Consider the following 14,971-nt stretch of genomic DNA (forward strand, 5'->3'; position numbering starts at 1 on the left):
AGCCTTCGCCTCGCTGATTGCTTGAAGGCGGATCCTGTTGGGGTGGAGATCAGTTTCTCCACCTATGCCCTGGCATAGCGGGGGATCTGTTGGAGTTTTTAACATTCGAGGAGGTGAAGTTTAAGTTGAGGGGAAGGATGGAAGGGTTCTGCAATTCATGGGCTTTGTTTATTATGCACTTTCAAGAATTTGGATGACATTGAACATTAGTGGGGAAGTGGGGGGGGGGGGGGGGGGGGGGGGGGGGGGGGGGTGGTTGGACTATGTATGTTGTTGGTGACTATGTATGGATGGATGGTGGATTCCTGAATCCTTTTCTTTGATGTTAGTATTTAAAATATTGAGGATTGGTGGGAGAGAGGAATTGTTGACCTGGGGATTGACATTGTATTTGTTACCGTTGATTGTTCGTGGGTGTAAATTTGGATGAAAATGTGAAAAAGGAGAATAAAAGTTTTTTCAAAAAGACTGGACCACCCTTTCCGCCAAGTCGTTAGATGAGGGATGGTACGGGGGGGGGGGTTTCTAATATAGTATTATAGAAAAATTAAAGCACAGAAGGAAGCCATTCAGCCCAGCATGTACATTTATAATATAATCTCTATTGTCACAAGTAGGCTTAAATTAACACTGCCATGAAGTTACTGTGAAAATCCCTTAGTCGCGCCTGTTCGGGTACACAGAGGGAGAATTCAGAATGTCCAATTCACCTAACAGCACGTTTTTCAGGACTCGTGGAAGGAAACCGGAGCACCCGGAGGAAACCCACGCAGACACAGGGAGAACGTGCAGACTCCACAGACAGTGACACAAGCCGGGAATCGAATCCGGGAATCTAGCTGTGAAGCAACAGTGCTGACCACTGTGCTACCGTGCCGCCCATGCCAGCCCAAGGACACCCCGATGCTCTTTCTATTCTTGGTCCTTCCTGCACCCGGTCCATAGCTCTGTCGCTTACAGCACTTAAGGTGCAGATCCAGACACTTTTTAAAAGAATTTAAGGTATCTGCCTCCACCACCAACACGGGCAGCAAATTCCAGACTCCCATTACCTTTGTGTAAAAATGTTGTTCCTCATGTCCCTTCCACACCTTCTGCCACTTATCTTGAATCTATGTGCAGTATGCTGTTCCGTTTTGTAAACGTGGTGAACTCCTCACTTGTGAGGAGCATCCCATTGTCCGTCACCAGGGCCACAGGGATCCTATAGGTGTTGAATGGGCACCTGGCCTTTTCTACAGTGGCCCAGGACATCATTGAGGCCATCTTGTATATGTCAAGCAACTTTGAGTGGCCCTATCCTGATCCCCAAGGCCTTTTTCAGGCTGGTTAACAGGAGTGTTATGGGGTTCGTGTGGGTGCAGAGGACCCCGAGGGTGAGAAGGGTGTTCCTGGAGCAGAGCAGGGAGAGCGTATGGGTATTATTGGGCCGCCAATGTGGCGATGATTCGCAAGTGGATAATGGAGGGGGCGGGGGCGGCATGGAAGAGGTTGGAGATGGCGTCCTGCACGAGCCTGGAGGCGCTGGTGATGGCGCCGCTGCCACTTCCTCCAAAGAGGTATACCACAAGTCCGGTGGTGGCGGCTACCCTCAAAATTTGGAGGCAATGGAGACGGCACAGGGGGGAGGTGGGGGCCTCGGTATGGTCCCCGATACGGGGGAACCACCGGTTTAATCCCGGGGAGAATGGATGGAGGGTTCCTGAGTTGGCACAGGACAGGCATTAAAAGGATGGGGGACCTGTTTGTGGACGGGAACTTCGCGAGTCAGGGTGAGCTGGATGGGAGGTTCGGCCTCCCCCCGGGGAACACTTTCAGATATATGCAGATAAGGGCGTTTGCTAGGCGGCAGGTGGTTGAGTTCCCACTGCTGCCGCCACAAGGGGTCCAGGACCGGGTGCTTTCGGGGGTATGGGTTGGAGAGGGGAGGATCTCGGCAATGTATCAGGTGATGCAGGAGGAGGAGGAGGCCTCGGTGGAGGAGCTGAAGGGTAAGTGTGAGGAGGAGTTGGGTGAGGAGATCGACGAAGGGACGTGGGCGGATGCCCTGGGGAGGGTGAATTCCTCCTCCTCTTGCGCGAGGCTCAGCTTAATACAATTTAAGGTGCTGCATAGGGCGCACATGACCGGGGCAAGGGTGAGCCGGTTCTTTGAGAGAGAGGACAGATGTGCTAGATGCTCAGGGAGCCCAGCAAACCACACCCACATGTTCTGGGCGTGCCCAGCGCTGGAGGACTTTTGAAGGGGCGTAGCAGACTCAATGTCAAGGATGGTTGGATACAGGATTGAGCCGAGCTGGGGGCTCGCAATATTTGGGATGGCAGAGGAGTAGGGAGTGCAGGAGGCGAAAGAGGCCGGTATGCTGGCCTTTGCGTCCCTGGTAGCCCGGCGAAGGATTCTTCTTCAGTGGAAGGATGCGAGACCCCCAAGCGTGGAGTCCTGGATTAACGACATGGCAGGATTTATTAAATTGGAGAGGGTCAAGTTTGCCTTAAGGGGATCGGTACAAGGATTCTTCAGGCGGTGGCAACTGTTCCTAGACTTTCTGGCGGAACGGTAGGCGATGGTCAGCAACCCCGGGGGAGAGAGTTCGGGGTGGGTGGGGGGGGTCATGAGGGTTTGTTTGTGTATCTTGATTGGGTGTGTATATTTGCTTTCACACCGTTTAGCTTTGTTAATTTATTGTTTGTGTATTTCTTTGTTGTTCTTATTTCTTTGTATTATTTTTTATTGTTCATAATTTGTGAAAACTTGAATTAAAATTATTTTTTTTAAAAAAAAGAACGTTGTCCTGCCCAACTTAAAAACTATCCAGGTTGGCACCGGAAGCAGAAAAAGGGATAGAGGGAGTGATCAATGCACTATTACAGCAAGGGGTGCTGAAGAGAACACAAAGCCCCTGTAATAGAAAACAAAGAGTTGGGATAAATGGGTGTTTCTCTGGTTGGCAATCAGTAGCTAGTGGTGTCCCTCAGGGATCCGTGTTGGGCCCACAATTGTTCACAATTTACATTGATGATTTGGAGTTGGGGACCAAGGGCAATGTGTCCAAGTTTGCAGATGACACTAAGATGAGTGGTAAAGCGAAAAGTGCAGAGGATACTGGAAGTCTGCAGAGGGATTTGGATAGGTTAAGTGAATGGGCTCGGGTCTGGCAGATGGAATACAATGTTGACAAATGTGAGGTTATCCATTTTGGTAGGAATAACAGCAAACGGGATTATTATTTAAACGATAAAATATTAAAGCATGCCGCTGTTCAGAGAGACTTGGGTGGGCTAGTGCATGAGTCACAGAAGGTTGGTTTACAAGTGCAACAGGTGATTAAGAAGGCAAATGGAATTTTGGCCTTCATTGCTAGAGGGATGGAGTTTAAGACTAGGGAGGTTATGTTGCATTTGTATAAGGTGTTGGTGCGGCCACACCTGGAGTATTGTGTTCAGTTTTGGTCTCCTTACTTGAGAAAGGACGTACTGGCGCTGGAGGGTGTGCAGAGGAGATTCACTAGGTTAATCCCAGAGCTGAAGGGGTTGGATTATGAGGAGAGGTTGAGTAGACTGGGACTGTACTCGTTGGAATATAGAAGGATGAGGGGGGATCTTATAGAAACATTTAAAATTATGAAGGGAATAGATAGGATAGATGCGGGCAGGTTGTTTCCACTGGCGGGTGACAGCAGAACTAGGGGACATAGCCTCAAAATAAGGGGAAGTAGATTTAGGACTGAGTTTAGGAGGAACTTCTTCACCCAAAGGGTTGTGAATCTATGGAATTCCTTGCCCAGTGAAGCAGTTGAGGCTCCTTCATTACATGTTTTTAAGGTAAAGATAGATAGTTTTTTGAAGAATAAAGGGATTAAGGGTTATGGTGTTCGGGCCGGAAAGTGGAGCTGAGTCCACAAAAGATCAGCCATGATCTAATTGAATGGCGGAGCAGGCTCGAGGGGCCAGATGGCCTACTCCTGCTCCTAGTTCTTATGTTCTTATGTTCTTAACACCTCTACTCCTCATTCAAAAGTAGGAAGACCCAACGAGTAGCGGTTTGGGCAAGATCTCAGAGCCATCAATAAAATAGTTATCCCTATTGCTCCATTTGTGCCGGACACAAATGTCATTTTGTCTTCTATACTTGGACGAGTGCCAGTTGTCTGCAGGCTCAACGTTCCCTCAATATGCTGACGACTCATTGATAACCTCAGAGGGAGGGCTAGTTTGTCAGCAGAATACCCTTTTGTTATTATCACATCTGGCATAGAGGACATAGAGTCTCAATGGACAAACTAAAACCAACTTTACCTACAAGCAAGCACCAGCTGTCAGCCCTGCAACACTCATGCTCGCACTCTCGGAAGCAGAGCATCCGTATGATCATGACTATTTATAATTGGTTGATGCCACCACAAACCCTCGACCCGATTTACTGAGTCATCCACTAGAAAATCCAGACATTATCTTTTTCACCGATGGGTCAGCAAACCGCCCAAATTATATGACCCTTCTGACCAGCTACGCAATAGTAACTCCATTCGAGATAGTGGAAGTTTTTCTCTGCCTTCGGGAAAGTCAGCTCAAGCGCTCAAATAGTTTGCCCTTACTATAGCATGTATTCTAGCTAAAAGTAAAACAGTCAATATTTATACTGATGATATGCTTTTGGGGTAGTACATGATTTTGTCCAATTATGGAAAATTATGGAAAACATAACTTTCTCTGTCTAACCTATTAAACATGCTAAATTGGTTTTAAATTTACTCGATGTCATTCAGCTGCCCAGTAAGATAGCCGTTTTAAAGTGTGAAGTGCCTACTACTGCAAACGATGAAGTCTCATGTGGCAGTAGAATTGCTGATAAAATAGCGAAGGAAGTGGCTCTCAAACAGCAGCCACAACCACAAGCTGCTGCAGTTGAACTTCCGTCCACCATAACAGAACCAAAGTTAAAACATGCACAGGAGCACGCCTCCCTACAGGAGCATCGTTCTTGGCTAAAAGTGGGTTGCTATTAAGACAATCATCAAATCTGGATTCACCCAGATACCCGAGCAGTATGCCCCAGAAGTCTGTTCTTGCCACTATGTCGCCTTGCCCATGGGCAGGCTCATGTGGGCAAAGGATGGATGACACATGCCATATGTCAACAATGGTATGCTCCAGGTATTACGGTAACAATTGAAAAAGTAGCCCGCACATGTATGATTTGTCAGAGGAATAATCGGGCTAAAAACACCTGCTGTCTTTGATCATTTACCACAACCCGAAATGCCTTTGGAAAATTTGCAGATAGATTTTGCACACATGCCTATGGCTAAAGGATTCAAATACATGCTGGTGATAGTGGACATGTTTTCACGGTGGGTAGAGGCTTTTCCAACCAAAAGAGTTGATACTAGAGCAGTGGTAAATATTCTGTTAAAGGAAATACCGATAATAAGTTGTTCTTCTGAAGGACAACAAAATGCATACTCAAATTTTTTTTAAACCAAGGGCAAAACATTCATATTTCCTCTTGCGTATGTTCCCAAGGTTTATCTCTTCAAAGTTGTTTATTTCACATTATAAATATAATGGTTTTCAACGCACAACAGAGTGCTGTAGAATGGCTATGCAGCCAGACCCCTTCCATCTCCGCAAATGTTTGTGTCAAATAAATTTCCTTAACCTCAAAGAATTTTTCTTTATTATAATTTCCACAACGAAATGCCCTGCCTGACAGGACCATTAATCCATATGGGTATATTAACAGAAGAAACCATTTCTCACTTCCTGAGTCAGAGGAGGTACCATCGGTGTTGCTGTTCTCATTCTTGTGATCACTGGAGTTTCTTGTTTGCGAACTCCAGTGATGTTAAGAGGGCTTTTCACTCACGTACTAACTGGAGACTTCAAATATTCCACATCAAAATGACCTCCTCTCAATGGTGGCACTAAAACTAGCTAGAATCACCGCTCCAGTTACTCGAATCACAAGATCCCCCTGTCTAGCTCTTGCTGCTCCTGCAATCATAGAATCTGGGTTGGATTCTCTGTTTCTGAGGATAAGTGCCGGCGCCAACAGAGAATCGGATGTTGGCTGAGTGTGGCAGCACTGGGCACTGTCCGCAGCCAGCATGCCAGGCTCTAGTGCTGTCGGGAACAAGGTCCACCAGAAGCGGAGCATCACGGGTGTGCCAGCTGATTACGTGCCAATGGCGTTGCGGCTGCGAGCAGCGCGCGTCCCGATGATGCCGATTTGGAGGGGGCAGAGCATCGCGAACCAGCGTCAAACCGGCACCTGCCCTGATTCTGGTGCAGAAGCCATTCTCCGCCCAATCGCCGTTCCCGATTTCAGCATCGGGCTATGGAGAATCCCAACTTCTGTATCTGGAGGAGAACAAGTGTGATCGAAAGAGAGCCTGTGATGGGAAAAGCCAGAGCAGTGAGCATGAGGTGACTTTTCTCTCATTGGATTCCCCAAGATTGATTTGTTTGTGCGTTTCTTGGGGTTTTCGTAGATGAATTCACTCACTACCCCTGTATATTTCTAACCCTGGCCTGTATACCCAACTGACGTAGCATCACCCACTGCAGAGACAGGCCCAGTCAGAGGGCCATACAGGAAAGAAGAGGCCCTTCGGCCCATCGAGCCTGCACCAAAAAAACTACACTGAATCAACACTAATCCCACTTTACAATACTTGGCCCATCGCCTTAAATGTTTTGACATTCACGTACTTTTTAAAGGTTGTGAGTTTTCCCATCTCTACTACCCTCCCAGGCAGTGCATTCCACCCTCTGGGTGAGAAAATGTCTCCTCAAATCCTCTCTAAACTTCCTGCCCCTCACAAATGCTCCTACATTTCACCCCAAAAGGAACATGTTGGGCCTATACTCTCCCCATTTCCTTTATGAACCCCCCCCCCCCCCCACTGCTCTGCTGTAGATTTTCCCACAAGAAGCTGCTCCTAGTCTACTTTGACCAAATTCTGCCTTATTTTAATAAAATTTGCTTCCCCCAATCAAAAACTGCTTTATTGCAGACTGTCTGTTTCCTTTTCCATAACAAACTTAAATTGTACTGTGTTGTGGTCGCTATTACTAAAATGCTCCCCCACTGCCACCTCGAACATCTGTCCAGCTTTGTTCCCCAGAATTAGATCCAACACATTAGCATCATCCCTCGTTTGACCTTCTACATATTGTCATAAAAAGCTCTCCCGAATACTTTTCAAGAAATCTGCCCCCTATGTTCTCTAAACATTTTACACAATTACTATCCCAATTAATGTTGGGGAGGTTGAAGTCCCCTAATATAATTGCACTATTATTATTATTCTTGCACACCTCAGTGAATTGTCCACATATCTGCTCCTCTATTGCCCACTGACTGTTTGGGGACCTGTAATGCACTCCCAGCAATGTGACTGCCCCCATGTTATTCCTATGTTCCACCCACAAAGCCTCATTTGGAGATGCTTCCAAGATATCGTCCCTCATTACTGCAGTAATTGACTCCTTAATTCATAATGTGACACCACCTCTTCTTTTACAACCTACCCTCTCTCACCTGAAGATCCTACACCCCAGAAATTTGAGTTGGCCAGTCCTGCCTCTCCCTCACCCAAATCACTGTGATGGCAACAATAGCATAATTCCACGTGCCAATCCGTGCCCTGAACTCATCAGTCTTGCCTGTAATGTTCCTTGCATTAAAGTAGAGGCCATGCAACCTTACCTTACTCCATTGGAACTCAACAGGGCTGAACCCCCTCCACCTTGTTTCCTCCTATTGTACAAACATTCCATGTCCCCTCCATCTACCAAACTAGCTTAAACTCCTCCCAACAGCACTAGCAAACCCACCCGCAAGGATGTCGGTCCCATTCTGGTTCAGGTGCAGACCGTCCCCCACTTGTACATGTCCCACCTTGCCCAGAAATGGCCCCAGTGATCCAGTAATCTAAAACCCTTTCTCCTGCACCGGCTCTTGAGCCATGCATTCAGCAGCCCTATTCGGTTCTCGCTAGTACGTGGCACCGTGAGTAATCTAGAGCAGAGGTTCACAACCTTTTACATGTCATTGCACACCTCTATACAATAAAAAAAATGTTGAGGCAGATCTCCAATTTTATCTGCCTTCTACCCTTACTGGGAACTTCATTTTTCACTTCTCCCTGTCCTCTCTCCTGTTGTTTCTTGTGCCCTTTTTGAACTTTTACTTTTTGTGGAGCCGCATGGGCCCTTTTTCTTCAGCTCCAAGTCCTGTTGGCCATGCGCATGGGCCTGACCAACTAATAAGAGCGAAACCGCACATGTGCAGCTCTCTCCCAGCCGGAGCAGGTGCGGGAGGCTCAAGATTTATCGGGTCTTGGAGATGCCAACCACAGAGCTGAAGAGGATGGTTAATTTTGGTTTAATTACATGAATTTTATCATAGAATTTACAGTGCAGAAGGAGGCCATTCGGCCCCTCGAGTCTGCACCGGCTCTTGGAAAGAGCACCCCACCCAAGGTCAACGCCTCCACCCTATCCCCATAACCCCACCCAACACTGAGGCCAACTTTCGACACTAAGGGCAATTTATCATGGCCAAGCCACCTAACCTGCACATCTTTGGACTGTGGGAGGAAACCGGAACAACCCCATGCACACACGGGGAGGATGTGCAGACTCCGCACAGACAGTGACCCAAGCCGGAATCGAACCTGGGACCCTGGAGCTGTGAAGCAATTGTGCTATCCACAATTGCTCCTTTTTTAATTCTTTTTTTTCCTCAGCAAACTTGGGGGTTCTTCACAGCACACACCGTTCACTGGTTGGGAAACTCTGATGTAGAGATTACAACCTTTGAGGTCCTGCTTTTTAATCTGCTGTCCAGCTCCTTGAATTGTGGATGCAAGACCTCACCCTTCACAACCCAGTGCTGTGAGGGACATGCTGCTATCCACCCTCAGGTTTATGGTAGGTCATCCATGAGCCTTCCCACCATGGACTGAATTGATACCCTTTCGCCACCCTCCTGCCTGACTAAGGGGAAGTGGTGGTCGGTCCAGGGGTGGTGACCATTTGCTGTCTTTAGTTCACTCTTTGTGAACTTTGACCATTGCCAGCTGCTCGCAGCCAGCACCCAGAGGTCAACATGGGTCAGCCTGGCGGCAGAGCAGCCTTCCCTCAGTGGGACAGAGCGTGCTTCATCATCATCAGCAGCACAACACCTGTTAACCCAGCCCAGTCCAGCCGGGTCAGCCTTGGAACTGGAACTAAAACACACTGTCACCCGGGCAACAGAGAGACGCCGCGACACCGCGGGAGAGTCCGCCTCAGAGCCGACTCCCAGCAACATCAACATGAGCCGGAGCTGCTGCGACAATCCCCAGCCCAGCCCTTACTGAGACCATCCCCTGGCCGGCAGCACACATCCCAGAGGCGGGAAAGCCCAGCATCCAGCTCCGGCCTTTAGTCCTTTGAGGTTTGAAACGGGGCGGAGGGAAAGGGGGGAGGGGAGGGGGGGCGAGGGGGGTGTCTCAAACCTGGCAAACTTTACTTCTTTACAGTACCTCCTGGTACAGCCCCTTCATTTCTGGTGGGAACGCTCAGCAGACCCGAGAGGTTAACTCACTGTCTCTCTGTCTGGAGCTGAGTGTTGCTGCCAGCATTTTCTGTGTTTATTTCAGATTCCCATAATTTACAGAATTGCTTGTGTGTGTGTGTTTATGGGGAGGGAGGGGGTTATATAAATGTGATTGTGTTGTGTGTTCATGTGTGATTGTACAAGTCTGTACTTGAGTGTGTGTTTGTGTTTGCCACCAACTGTGTTAGTTGGTTATTATTCATTGTTTGCTTTTAGGTACCTATGTGTGTGTGTGTGCTTGTGTGCGTTGGTCCATTGAGTCAGTGTGTGTTTCTATTTATTCCTTCTTGAGGCATCGCTGATAAAACCAGCATTTATTGCCCACCCCTAATTGCCCTCAAAAGGTGGTGGGGTGGCGGCCTGGGGGAGGGGGGATCCGACCCCGGGGGGGGGGGGGGGGGGGGCACCGATTGGCAGGCCGGCCTCTGTTGCGGGGGTCTCCTTTCCTACGCCCCTGTAGTCCTGCGCCATGTTGTGTTGGGGTCGGTGCATTGAAGGAGGCCACTGCGCATGCCCCACAATGGGAAACCCCATTGACCAACCGGCGTAACGGAGAATCCCAGCAGCGGGTCAGGGCAGAAATGTGGCGCAGCGGAGCGGAGAATCCAGCCCATCGTTTTTGGATTACTAGATCAATGGCAATACCACTCTCCCTCCACCTCCCCCTGAGACTGTAGTTTATTAAAACCATTACTCTTTATTTACAACTACTATGTACACATTGGGACTCCTGCACAAGTTTTGAACTTCTCCACCTTCCAGAGCTCTGTGTTATGGGAGCGGCATTTTCAGAACCCCAAAATGTATCATGGAGTTCAACCAACCTTTCCCTTTAATGTATTATTGTTTTTGAAGCACACGGCTTGGTCTCCAGGTGTGGTATTACAATTATGGACACGTGGGTTTTTAAACACAAAACAATGTTTATTCCATGAATTCAATTTAACCTTTTTAAATAAACATTGGATCCCTTAACACCCTTACTTCAAAGATAACCCCAAAAATAATACAACACTAAATAATCCCTCAAAATGTTCCTTCAAACCTCCAAAAGACTTAACACCTTTAAACAGAAACACATCAGGTTAAATACATTACTATTATGAGTTTAAATCACCCAGATGATTCAGAGATATTCTTTCCTGGCAGAGATCACAGCAGATCCAGCTTACTGCAAACAGAGACACACCCAAGCTCTTGACCTCAAAACTGTTTTTTCCTTTCAAACCAGCCAGGCACTTTTCAGCTGCTCTCTCAAAACTGAAACTAAGAGCAGAAGTGAGCTCAACTCAGCTACCCCCACCCTCTGACATCACTTCAGTAATATGAGCTGCTCCATTTCTTAAAGGTACATTGCTTAAACATCTATTTCTTAAAGGTACTCTCACATGGCATCTGTTTCTCAATCATGTAATGTTATTTCATCATTACACCAGCATCATGTGCTTCTAATGATAACTATTTACATCCCCCCCCCCATGTCTTTATCACAATCATATTTACATTCTGCTAAATCTCTCCCCAAAGTCTCAGTCTTCACAGGGTGTCTTGATCAATCTCCTTCATCTTGTTCTGTTCTCTTTCTGAGGTTGAGGACATTCTGCACTCTCCCTTTTGTCGGTATGAGCATTCTTCTCCTGAGTGGCTGCTACAGACAGGAGGGGAGTTAATATATACAGCTCTGATTTCTCCTCTCACTACCCATTCATAAACAGAAAGGTGCTACCCCCTTTATAAGCCTCCCAATCCCCCCCCCCCCCCCCCCCCCCCCCCCCCCAGTTTTGGCGTTTCCAATTTTCTATTAATAACCCTATAGCAAACTCCAACTCCAGGTAGGGTTAACTCAGAGGGTTAGTTTATTCGTGCACACACTCAAAATACGTGGGGGGAGGGGGGGGGGGGGGGTTACTATGTGGCACCTTGTGCACTCATACAGTAAAAGAGGGATAGAGAGAGAAGATATACAGGGAAAAGACAGAGAGAAAATAATTGTTGATTCACATGGGCCCAATGTCCAATGAAGTATTTCTTCACAATGGTCAGCAGGTTGAAAACTGATGCTGGTTAATTCACTTTTCCAGAAGAAATTACTTTCATGATGACATAGGCACATAGATTTGAATCTGCCTTGTAGACCATGATACAAAAGTTCTCATAGGTCTTCAGCATGACAGAGCCCACTTTCTGTGCTATGCTGGGTAATTGGAAAAAATGGCAGACTGCACTTTCTTAGAACCACAATGCAATATTACTGGTTCCAGCTGGAAGAGGTCATGCCACATGACTCCCATCTCTCCACTTTGGCTTTGACAAAGGATGTGTCTTTGTATAGTTCACTTGGAATTAGGTCTCTTCATCCCTCAGGGAGCTCTTAAGAGCTTCTTCAGAGATAACAATATTAGCTAGTGTTGTTCAAGGGACACAAACAGACATAGCTTCAGCCATTTTCAAAAGAATATTTGACTGTTTCTCAAAAAAAAATGAAATTAACCATGTATAGCTTATATATTTTGATTAAAAATGTGATGTCTTACTTCCCCCAGTTACCGTCGAGCTTTGTCTTATTTCTTGTTCCTTATTTCAATCAGGATTTGAATTGCAAGTCCAAGTTTCAATTGACCTCTTTCTAAGGCCATTAAGGCTCTGCAGTTTCTCCTTTTAGTCCTGGCCTTTCTCAATCCTGTACAATCTTGGTTGTTGAGCTTTTTGGATTACTAATAATAACAATACATTGTTTCTGTAGGTTTTGTACCCATTCCCTCTTCCCAAGCTTCAGCACGGATACATCTCGTGCTCTAAGCCTGAAGTTAATGCAATTAGTCCTGTTTGTGTCTCTGTTCTTCCCAGTACTTTTTTTACCCACTCATTCAGGGTAATATTAGCTTTTAGTTTCTGTTGCAGAGCTGGCAGTTGTGTGCTCAATCATCTTCTCATTAACAACCCTAATGGTGAGAAACCATTCTGCAGCAATGAGGTGCGATAACTCAGAAGGGCTAAATTAAGATATTTATTCTTCATCAAGTCTTTGATGATTCGCACACTTCTCTCAGCTTTTCCATTTCCTTGAGGATAATAAGGTGAGCTGGTTATGTCAGTAAATCCATATTGCATAGGAACATTTTGGACTAATTTGTTAGTAGATTGCGGACCATTGTCTGACACAACAATGTTTGGAACGCTGCACGAGTTCTCTACAGTCATTCAACAACTGCTTCTGCTGTGGTGCCGTGCATTCTTTTCACTTCAATCTACCTTCAGTAGTAACAAATGACAACAAGGAATATCGTGTTTTAAAAATAAAATCAATACATTTCCAGGCACTACCACAGCTTTGATGGAAAAGTAGAAGTTTCTAATTACTCTTAGTTGTTTACTGTACATGTAAGAAAACTAGAAATAAGTTCTTCTGTAGAATGAGTGACGTCTGGCCAGCAGACTGTTTTCTGGGCATTCACTCAAGATTTTGCTATGCTTGAGTGACTTTGGTGAAGTATTTGAAGAATATTGAGCCAAAGTGTTCTTGGAATGACGATTCTGTCATTAAACACTAGGAGATCATCAATGACTGTGAGATGCTTTCTCTATTTGAAATGCTGTTCTTGTACCGGAGTGTTTGAAGTTTAGCGTGACCATCCTTCCAGACAGTATTCCTTTATCTGGACACATTTGTCATCTTGCTGCTGTGCTTATTATAGCTCCTGCAACTTCTTTACAGGAGCTAGGTGTTGAGTAATGAGAGAAATATATGCTTCCACCTTCTCAATGAAATGGCAATCCTCCAGATTGTTTTCTTCAATAAGGATTCATGATTCTGCTATCATCTGGTACTATCCTTGAATGTACTCTGTTATGGATTCATATCTCATTAATCTTCATCTGAACTGTTGAAATCTTGGAGACGTCTTTGCAACCCCTTGCAGATTCAGAAGAGTGACTCAGAGTCTATGATATTTTTCAATTTTGAACTGTAATCCCATCATGTCCGAGAATTTCTCATACACCCTTATTGCTGCTGACGGTTCCCTCGCAATTCCAGAATACCCTTTCTCTGTGGTCAGAATTTTTATCCTCTCCAGCAGGTTAAAAATATGATTATAAATAGAGACAGCTGCAACAGTTGGGTGTAGAGAAGCATTAGGAAGTTGTCATGCTACTGAGCTGTGCAAAAAATAAACTTGCTGAAGGTAAAGAGAAGCTCCTGAATTGTCCCTCCACCATGTACTACTATTAGAATGAACAGCCCTTGCCCCTAAATGTCAATTCCCCTTTTGTGTTGCCTGTCCTCCAAAGTCTGCCCTCCCCCACCCCCACCCCACACGAACCGCCACCATGCTTCTCTGGTCTCCAGGATCTTTACCTGCCCTATAACCCCATGACTTACCTTTCTGGGAGAGCCACTCATCTTCATTGTCCTTTCTGCAGTCCTGGCAGAACCCACAACTGAACTCTGGGACTACTGGAGCTGCTGCTCAATCAGATTGGTTGGCAGGTCTTGAGGGCAGTACTTCCTCTCACTGGGCAGTGGGAATCCCGCTTTCAAGCCTCAACCACTTTAGTAGATGAAGCAGCCCCCCCACCTGAGAAAAAGCAGACCTACATGTCTAGGTCTGAAGAGTAGGACTTTTAAACTGCAAAATGACTGGCAATACAGAACAGAGAGAGCTGCCACTGAATCAAAGGTGTACTCTCAAAGCCACAAACCCATACAAGAGACGCCAAGGCTAGCAGCAGAGCCCAGGCGACAGGTGTAAATCCGTCACAGGAGCATGTTAAGTGTAATTGCATTTTTTCTGAACCTGCCTACACAGAGTTTCCTTGGGGTAGAAAAGGATTATTAGTGAGTGGAAAGGACGGGATCCATGGTATTCAAGTTGGTGCAGAGGCTAGTGCTGGTTAGGGGGGGCGGGGGGAGTTGTGTATTTGGCAGCAGAAAGAGGAGAGTGTGATAATTGGATGGAGAGGGGCACATAGGCCAAGTATCAGTCAGCCAATTTGTAACAAGTCCTCAGTTTTTGGCTTTTGATTTTGATGAGTGAAAGGTGAGTTTCCTGCCAATCGACATTCCGATTCACACTCCTGCCAAAGCAAGATCCCACAGTGGGAATAGAAACTCTGCAATTAAAGGTCTTTCTTGTCTCGTGTATCAAGAAAACTTAAATAGGGTTTTTATGAGCATAATAAAATATGAAGTGACTGGTTTTGACATGTGTCTTTGTCTGAACAGGTGACTGCAGTGCATTCAGGCAATCTTAAACAATGTCTCTGATTGCGGACGATTTGTATTTTTTTGATCAGGTAAGGAAATGGCAGCTTCTTTATGTTCAATTAAACAATCAATAGAATCGATAGTAAGAATTCAATTCAA

At 46.2% G+C, this 14,971-nt stretch overlaps 1 protein-coding gene across 6 annotated transcripts in view; it reads left to right on the top strand.

The window, feature by feature from the left end:
* Positions 1-9,270: 9,270 nt before the first annotated feature.
* LOC119973234 (uncharacterized protein C3orf20-like) overlaps positions 9,271-14,971 on the top strand; it is a 260,613-nt gene continuing 254,912 nt past the window's right edge. For all 6 annotated transcript variants that reach the window (XM_038810916.1, XM_038810917.1, XM_038810919.1 and 3 more), the window contains exons 1-2: positions 9,271-9,444; positions 14,831-14,901. In XM_038810916.1, coding sequence (XP_038666844.1) covers positions 14,863-14,901 — 39 coding nt within the window. In that variant the 5' untranslated portion in view covers positions 9,271-9,444; positions 14,831-14,862. The remainder of the gene's footprint in view (positions 9,445-14,830; positions 14,902-14,971) is intronic.

The sequence above is a fragment of the Scyliorhinus canicula genome, chromosome 11, assembly GCF_902713615.1.
Source record: "Scyliorhinus canicula chromosome 11, sScyCan1.1, whole genome shotgun sequence".
NCBI lineage: Eukaryota > Metazoa > Chordata > Chondrichthyes > Carcharhiniformes > Scyliorhinidae > Scyliorhinus > Scyliorhinus canicula.